The following is a 9,140-nucleotide window of genomic DNA, read 5'->3' on the forward strand; positions in this document are numbered from 1 at the left end:
TATGTTACAATCGACATGTTCTAGCTACTGAATTATGATTACTGTATGTTATCGCTCACGTATCGGGGTAAGGGGAACGATTTCGATTACGATTATGATTAAAGCTAGGGTACATCAAATTGGTATCAGAGCTCGTGACGATCAACAATGGCGAATGTGACGACGCGAAATGCAGACAATCGAATTGAGGACCTGGAGAGCAACGTGGGTGGGTTCAATTGAAAGGAGTCTGGAAATGATCGTTCAACAAATTGAGGAAATGAGGAATGAATTTGCAAGTCGAACAAATGTCCCAAATTCGTCGGATGAGGAAGCTGTTGGGAGATTCGATCGAGGAGACCGAAGCCGCATCCAAGGAAGTCGATTTTCAGCTATGAAAGGTCGCAAGTTAGAGATACCGATTTTTGATGGCAGAGACCCAGATGGGTGGATTTTAAGAGTTGAAAGATACTTCATGTTGAATCAGTTAAGTCAAGAAGAGAAGATTGATATGTCGTTTATTTCTTTTGAAGGAGATGCATTGAAGTGGTTTCAATGGGAACACAAGCGACATCTGATTACCAGATGAGAAGATCTTAAACACTTGTTGTTAAGACAATTCTGATCGTTAACAGCAGGTTCGTTGTGTGAACAATTTTTGTCGGTAAAGCAGGAAGGAACGATCGAAGTTTACAGAAGGAAATTCGTTGAATTCGCGGCGCCTTTGGATGGGATTCCGGAACAAGTTTTCTTAAGTCAGTTCATTAATGGATTGGAGGAATCCATTAAAGTGGAATTAAGACTGATGGATCCATTAACTCTCAGTGAAGCAATGGAGATAGCCATGAAGATAGAATTGAAGAACAAGGTATTAGCAAAAGAAAGAAATATGGGGTATACCAAGAAGACAGGTACGTTTTTTCATTCTAATGCGGATTTGAGAAGCAATGTTTCTAATCATTCCTCTAATAGTGTCGGTAATTTTGTTAATTCACTGATATTTACAAATAAATCGGTTCCCGGCTTTTGGCGTTTGTCTGATCAAGAGGTACAACAAAGAAGATCGTTGGGTTTGTGTTATCGATGTGATGAGAAATACGCACCGGGTCATAAATGTAAAAAGAAAGAGATGAATGTGTTGTTAGTTCAAGAGGGTTCATTCGATGATATTGAACCGGATACGGAGGAAAGAATCTTTAATGCGGCGGAAATAACGGATAAAGTGGAGGTGCATTTAAATTCGGTGGTGGGTTTGACTAATCCAAAAACGATGAAGATGGAAGGAAGAATTGGAGGACAAAAAGTTGTAGTATTAATCGATAGCGGTGCAACGCATAATTTCATATCCTACGATCTAGTGAAAAGACAGAAGTTAAAAGTGGAAGCTACAGGAGAATACACTATATTACTTTGGGTTCCGGAAACATGGAGAAGGGGAATGGCATTTGCAAAGGGATAACGTTGTTTTTACCAGAAGTAGAGATAAGGGAAGATTTTCTTCCTTTGGGTTTGGGTAATAGTGACGTGATCTTAGGGATGCAATGGTTGGAGTCTTTGGCGGCAACGTATGTTAATTGGAAGTTACAAGTAATGAAATTCACTTGTGGGGGAAATTCAGTCACCTTAAAGGGTGATCATCTTTGGGACGTTCGATGGTATCGCTAAAAGCTATCGGAAAGGTGATCAACCAGGAAGGACAAGGCGTGTTGGTGGAATTGGGTACTTGTTCGGTATTTTCGGAGGAAATTGCAGAATCAAATGTTGTTTTGGATCCACTACTAAGAGAATTCGAATCGGTTTTTAACATGTCGTGGGATTTACCACCGGAGGTAGGGAGCATGGTATTGTATTAAAAGAAGGGACTGAAACGATCAATGTTCGGCCGTACCGTTATCCTCATTATCAGAAAGATGAAAACGAGAAGTTGGGGAAAGAAATGCTCGAGGCGGAAGTGATTCAACCGAGTATGAGCCCTTTTTCCAGTCCGGTATTGTTGGTCAAGAAAAAAGACGGAAGTTGGCGGTTTTGTATTGATTATCGAGCCTTGAATAAAATGACCATTGTTGATAAGTTTCCAATTCCGGTGATAGAAGAGCTTTTAGATGAATTGTTCGGAGCAACCGTATTTTCCAAACTAGATTTGAAATCGGGTTACCATCAAATTCGAATGAAAGAGGAGGACGTGTACAAGACGGCTTTTCGAACCCATCAAGGACATTACAAGTTTTTCGTAATGCCCTTTGGTTTGGTGAACGCTCCGGCAACATTTCAGGGATTAATGAATGAGGTTTTCAAGAATTATTTACGAAAGTTTGTGTTGGTATTTTTCTATGACATTCTAGTTTATAGTAAAACGATTGAAGAACATCAGGTGCATTTACGGAAGGTGTTGGAGGTCATTTGTCAACATCAATTGTTTGCAAACAAAAAGAAATGCGAGTTCGGTCGTGATCGTTTGGGGTATTTGGGTCATATAATTTCAGCAAAAGGAGTAGAAGTTGACCCATCAAAAATTGCGGCAGTTTTGGATTGGGTGGTACCGAAGTCAGTAACTGAATTGCGAGGGTTTTTGGGGTTGTCTGGTTATTATAGAAAGTTCATAAAAGGGTACGGTACTCTAGCCAAACCTCTCACCGACTTCTTGAAAAAGAATCAATTTCATTGGAATACGGAAGCTCAATGGGCGTTTGACGAATTGAAGAAAATGTTATCTGCAACTCCGGTGTTACGCCTTCCTGATTTTTCTAAAGATTTCATAGTGGAGACGGATGCATCGGGTTATGGTTTGGGAGCGGTTCTTATGCAAGATGAACAGTCGATCGCTTATTTTAGTCAAGCTTTGGGACTAAGAGCGAAACAGAAATCCGTTTATGAGAAAGAATTAATTGCGATTGCGTTGGCCATTAAAAAATGGCGGCCGTAATTGTTGGGAAAAAAGTTCTTAGTACGAACCGATCAACAAAGCCTTCGTTTTTTGGAACCAGAGTATCAGAAGTGGGTTAGCAAACTACTGGGTTACGATTTTTCGATTGTCTATAAACAGGGTAGTTTCAATCAAGCTGCGGACGTGCTTTCTCGTAAAATCGACTCGGTAGAATTGGCCAACATGGCTAATTTTCGATGGAGAAATTGGGACGACTTGAAAGAAGAAATTGTTGGAGATAATTTTCTGAACCGCATTAAAACGACCTGTCAGTTGGAAGGGCCGAGCACAAAGGGTTCGAGATTCAACAGGAGTTGCTATTATATAAGGATCGTTTGGTTATCCCTCGTTTATCCAAAATGATCCCGTTGATTTTTGATGAATTTCATGGGTCTCCTATTTGGTGGGCATACAGGGGAAGATCGGACGTATCAACGTATTTCAGCGGAAGTTTTTTGGGTGGGAATGAAGAAATATATTGTTGAAATGGTAAGAAATTGTGAGGTTTGTCAAAGAAATAAAAATCTTAGTGGCTGTCCGGCGGGTCTCTTGCAATCGTTATCCTTACCGGAGGAAGTATGGGACGAGATTTCTATGGATTTCATTGAAGGCCTTCCCCGATCAAACGGTATGAGTTCGATTATGGTAGTAGTAGACAGGCTAAGTAAATACGCCCATTTTGTTGGATTAAAACACCCTTTTACTGCTCAAACGGTGGCCGAGGCATTCGTAAAAGAGGTAGTAAGATTGCATGGGATTCCTCAATCGGTGGTTTCGGATCGAGACAAGGTGTTTCTTAGTCAATTTTGGAAAGAGCTTTTCCGTTTGCAAGGAACGAAATTGAAGTTCAGTTCGGCGTACCATCCACAGTCAGACGGACAAACCGAGGTAGTAAACCGATGTTTGGAGCAATACTTGCGATGTTGGGTGTCATCTACACCTAAACAGTGGAGCAAATGGCTTCCATGGGTTGAATTCTCGTATAATACCTCCTTTCATACATCCCTTAAAGTGTCTACTTTTAAGGTATTGTATGGTAGAGATCCTCCTCCTCTACTCCGTTATAAAGCAAATTCATCAAGGGTACAATCGGTAGACCAAGAGTTGATTGATAGAGAAGAAATGCTAGATGAAGTGAAATTGCACTTGCTTAAAGCTCAATTTCGTATGAAACAATATGCTTATTTGAGAAGAAAAGAAGTGGAGTTTGTGATAAGAGTATTAGGAGATTGGGTTTTCTTGAAGTTGCGTCCTTACAAACAGAAGTCGTTGGTGATTGGGAATAGCCCTAAACTTCTTGCTCGTTTTTATGGACCGTATCAAGTGTTGGAAAAGATTGGGAGTGTGGCGTATCGTTTGGATTTACCGAGATCAACGAAGATTCATCCGGTTTTTCACGTTTCTCAATTAAAGAAGGCTGTGGGTAGTTGTATTTCGACGCACGACTTTCCAACCCAGATTTCTGAAGAGTTGGTATTACAGGCTATTCCCAAAGACATATTGGATGTGAGACCCTTACCGAATGGTGACGTGGGTCAATTTGAAGTTTTGGTAAAATGGCAAGGAATGTACGATTTTGAAGCATCGTAGGAGAAACTTGAAGCACTTCTTCAGCAATTTCCTAGCTATCACCTTGAGGACAAGGTGAAATTTTTTTTTTTTGGGGGGGGGGAGTATTGATAAACCTCCTTTGAGGTTTACGTATAGAAGGAGAAATCAGGTTTAAGTAGTTGAGTCGATGTTTCTTAGTTTTGAATAAGGGAGGGTAGTTTRGTAATTGTTTCTGGTTTAAATAGTGGGCTGTCTGGTAGAAGTCGTATTCTGTTTTTGATTTCGGTTCAGTCAGTTTGGAGCGACAGCTCAGGGAGAGAACCCAGACCTCTCGGAAAGTCTGGGAATTGCATCGATTTCGTTTATCAATAGATTGGCCGACAAATTCAATCATGTATGTTACAATCGACATGTTCTAGCTACTGAATTACAAATACTGTATGTTATCGCACACGTATCGGGGTAAGGGGAACGATTTCGATTACGATTAAAGCTAGGGTACATCAGAAGCATCCTCAACAGCATCCCGGATGAATCCACAGAGACCAAGAAACCAATAAAATCAAAACTCAAATATAAGGTGAGACTACTACTGTACTAGTACTCATAATATCATGTATTACATGCCTTAGGGTGCGTTTGGTTTGGGAGCAAGACTGGATAGGACTGAATGGGACTAGATAGTCGAGAGAGAGGTATACGAGTGAAAGATTTATGGAAGGTTTTAAGGTTTAGCAATTTGCCAATCTTGTCCCATCTACCTGAATTCTGTTCCACCTATTTTGGTGTCAGTTTTTTTTTCTTTGTTCCCAGTCTAACACACCAAACGTGGGACAACAAGTTTTTGTTTTGTCTTGTCCCACGTACCAAAAGCACCCTTAAATTCCAAAAAAGGCCAACAACACAACTCGTAATGAAGGACCAACTAGTCATAAAACTCCAAGCACATGCTCACTAGTTACTTTTAAGTCTCATTTGTCACCATCCAGAATATAACAATACTTCCTCTATTTCTTGTAGGCTCACTAGTCACCAAGCCAAGTTTTAAGACTACCACGAGCCAACACCCCCTGTTTCCATAATCAAGATAAAATGTAATAAAAAAAAGACTCGAGATGTGTACACAAACTTTTCTTCTCTTCACATCTACAGGTTTCCCAGTTACCACATACTTTAGGTACTTAAAAGACAACAGTTCCAATTGTGCGGAAATAGCTTCTCTTCTATGATACTTTCCATTTATTTGCACCCCTCTTCTACAACGCCCCTTGACGTAAAATTCTTCACCACCACATACCTTGATGTATTATGTAGATTACAAAGAAGAAGAAGAGAGTCAGAGACTAGTTGACCAGACTCCTTTTAAACCAAAGGAATACAGTAAATCCAACATGAAGTAGGGTCTGGGGAGGGTATGTGGAGAGGCTGTTTCGTGGAGATCTTTTGAGAAAAAGATTCTCTTTTTTGCAAAATTGAGGTGATATCATGATGTTGGTATTAGCCTATTATCATATTAGATCGCATATATGCATTTTATTCAAATACAATTCACTTCTGCTAGATCCTATCCAACAGTAAACACGAAATCGAACCCTCAAACAAATGAAGCAACTAAAACAAAGTTCATCATCAACAAATGACCAAACTACATCAAATTCAAAACGAAGTTCAATATCAATAAATGAGCAACATTTCACAATAATGACAGATAAAAGAACAAATTTGAAGAGCTTTAATTTAAGTTAAGAAAATGGGAATGGCAAAAAGAACACAGATATAATAAGCAATAACTAACCACTTATATCTCAAGAAATGGCCCTCGATAGGTGAAGATTCAGGTACATCGTCGGTAAAGACAGTCTGGTCGGGACGGCGGACAAGCACGTAGGGCGAAAGCTCGCAGCCCACAATCGGAATATCGGACGGGAGGTGCACTCTCAGCACGCTCAGCATGCTTTTTAATCACAACAACTTCTTCTTCTTCTGACGTCAAAATAACCTAACCCTAATTCAATAAACAACGACGATGAAAAGAAAACTCCGGCGACGATAACGAATTCGAGCAAGAAAACTTGGCGGACACCAGGCGGATCCGCCATTACACGTCCTCGACACCCGCCAGCCTTGCCCAATTTTTTGAAAAATCACAAACAAAATCCAAAATCAAAAACCCTTTTTGTATTTCATCAAAAATTTCGAAAGTAATTTAACAAGTCCCACCAAAAGATCTTGAAAAAAGTAGGGGGGTTGTTTTCAAGAAATGATGAAAATAATGAAATTGGAAAATGAAAATGAAAACCGATCGATTGATCACAAGATCAACAAGTCTTGGGAAAAAGAAAGCTCAAGAATCAGGGTTTGATTGACTAAAGATGGAATCAAGAGAGAGAGAGAAACAGGAGGAGATCGGTTTGATTTTTGGGTGTTTTTCTTAGGGTTTTACAAACACAAAAGAAAGAAGAAGAAGAAGACGCACTCTTTCTATCGCGTCTCTCGTCTTAATTTCTTCGTATCGTATTGTCGTATTATGATTGTGTATATAAATGTATTTAGAATTATCATAAACACACACAAAAATAAATCTTGTGATCTTAAAGGTTTGATTTTTATGTCAATTATACATCGATCGAACCATCATCATTCATGGGTTGGGTTTCTTTTTTGTATTAACCCGTCAATATGCTTGGCGTACAAATTTCTCTCAAATAAAAACCAAATTCACAAAAGAAATTTTATTAGGGTTTTGAAACCCCAAATTTTAAACAAACCCAAAACTTGGGATTAATCACAATCCATAAGAAATAAGGGATTTGTTGCACGTCCCAACATAATTAGTATGAATTTTGTGGGTTTACACTTTTAATTTTAGATTTTATATTTTTGTAAATCTAATTAATCAAATCACTCACAGACACAGTTTCACAAATTCATAATGTTACAGACTCACAGTTAAAATGAAATTGTAAATTTAGCTTTCTAAGTTCTATTTAAAATATTTAATCATAAATCTATTTTTACAATAATATTTTATATGATTTTTCTTCTAATATGAATGTACATTTTTAATATCATTGTCTGATTAGACAATATATAAAAAACATGTATTTATATATATAATTCTATATATGACATACAAATTGTCGTCTTATGTCACGTTTTGAAAAATATTGCGTCCTCGGTGTGGCGTATAAGGCTTGAGGTTTGACTTCGTCACCACGCCTCACACTTTTTTGAACCTTGGTTTGAACAGAATATAAATTATAAGTAATAATTAATTTTAAGATTTAATAAAACCTCCCAAAGAATGAATGAAAATATATAACAATATGTATTTCAAATATAAAAAAAATGTTTGTTTTTTAATATTTTGTTTGACTTTACATTTAATCATTGGTTTATTTAACCTAATTTTTTTAAATCCATAGGAATCTAAACAACTTCAGCATTTGTTTGTTTGTAAAGAAAAATGACACCTTTGACAAGCTTAGATTAAACCAGGAGAATAACATCAGAACCCTGATCAGACACTTGGGACACGCCCTAAGAGAGAAACGAGAAGCAAACAGTGGAAAATAACAAAAAAAAAAAAATGAAGTGGTTAGAACAACCTCCATACCAAAGACAAAGCAACCCAAGCAAGGATAGGCTAATACGCCAGACTTCATGCAAAAAAAAACACCGAAAAAGACATCAAAAAGAGAATAAGTTGGATCCATAAAAACAAGACATTTGATAGACGCTCATGCTGACCTTTTGGCCAAAACAGGAGCCAAACACTACTAGAAAAAAACTTGGGTCTTCATCAAACCTTAAAAGGCACCATTTGTCCATTTACAAATAAAACTTCACATGTGAAGTTTCGTATGTGAATCTCCATGTGAAGTTCTACATAAAGTTGTACAATTTCAACATGTTGTTTTATATCTTATTGAGCAATTAGTTTTCCTGGAAACGACTTTCGAAATTTTGGGAAATTTATGAGGTTATTGATTCTTGATGTCGACATTGTACCAACTCGGTTCTTATTTACGATATAGCTTTAGAGCATTTCCAACATATTCTTTAAAATGGAGATAATAAAGAGTTTGGGCAAAGTTTTGCTCTAAGAAATTTTCCAAAATGGATAAAGTATGAGAAAGAGATTGTAAAGTTCTCTAAATTCAGAGAACTTCCAAAAAATGATTACCATCAGAAACCAACTCTTTTGTATTATGTTTTTGCCAATAAGAAACCTTGAAGGTAAATTTTGTTAAGAAAAATAATAATTTACTATATATATAGAGAGAAATGTGAGTTATTATGCAAATATTTACATTTGTACAACCAATATAATTCAATCTCAACCGTACATTTAATTTTGATGAATTTGTGATTTCATAAAAGTTTTGATTGTTTCCTAGTATAAAGTACAAATCATAATTAATAAACATTCGTCATCTTCCATAAATATTTAAATCATAATAAATGAACTCTCATCATTTTCATAAATATTTTAATTAATTGAGTTGCATTGGTTATACAAATATGATGGGTTACATTTGAAACGCCCTCTCTCTCTCTCTCTCTCTCTCTATATATATATATATATATATATATATACATATATATGAGCGATCAAATGAAAACCACCATCATTTGTACAAACCGTACAAACCACCCTCATACGTCGATTTCATTGTTTAATCTT

The 9,140-nt window shown here is 37.1% G+C and overlaps 1 protein-coding gene across 2 annotated transcripts in view; it reads right to left on the bottom strand.

The window, feature by feature from the left end:
* Positions 1-6,969, bottom strand: part of LOC112512461 (carbon catabolite repressor protein 4 homolog 1-like) — a 13,243-nt gene extending 6,274 nt beyond the window's left edge. The window contains exon 1 of one of the 2 annotated variants that reach the window (XM_025118438.1): positions 6,249-6,969. In XM_025118438.1, the coding sequence (XP_024974206.1) occupies positions 6,249-6,406 (158 nt within the window). In that variant the 5' untranslated portion in view covers positions 6,407-6,969. The remainder of the gene's footprint in view (positions 1-6,248) is intronic. The other variant, XM_025118437.1, reaches the window with a different exon arrangement.
* Positions 6,970-9,140: the final 2,171 nt, after the last annotated feature.

This window comes from Cynara cardunculus, assembly GCF_001531365.2.
Source record: "Cynara cardunculus var. scolymus isolate 2C chromosome LG 5, CcrdV1, whole genome shotgun sequence".
In the NCBI taxonomy this organism is placed as follows: Eukaryota; Viridiplantae; Streptophyta; class Magnoliopsida; order Asterales; family Asteraceae; genus Cynara; species Cynara cardunculus.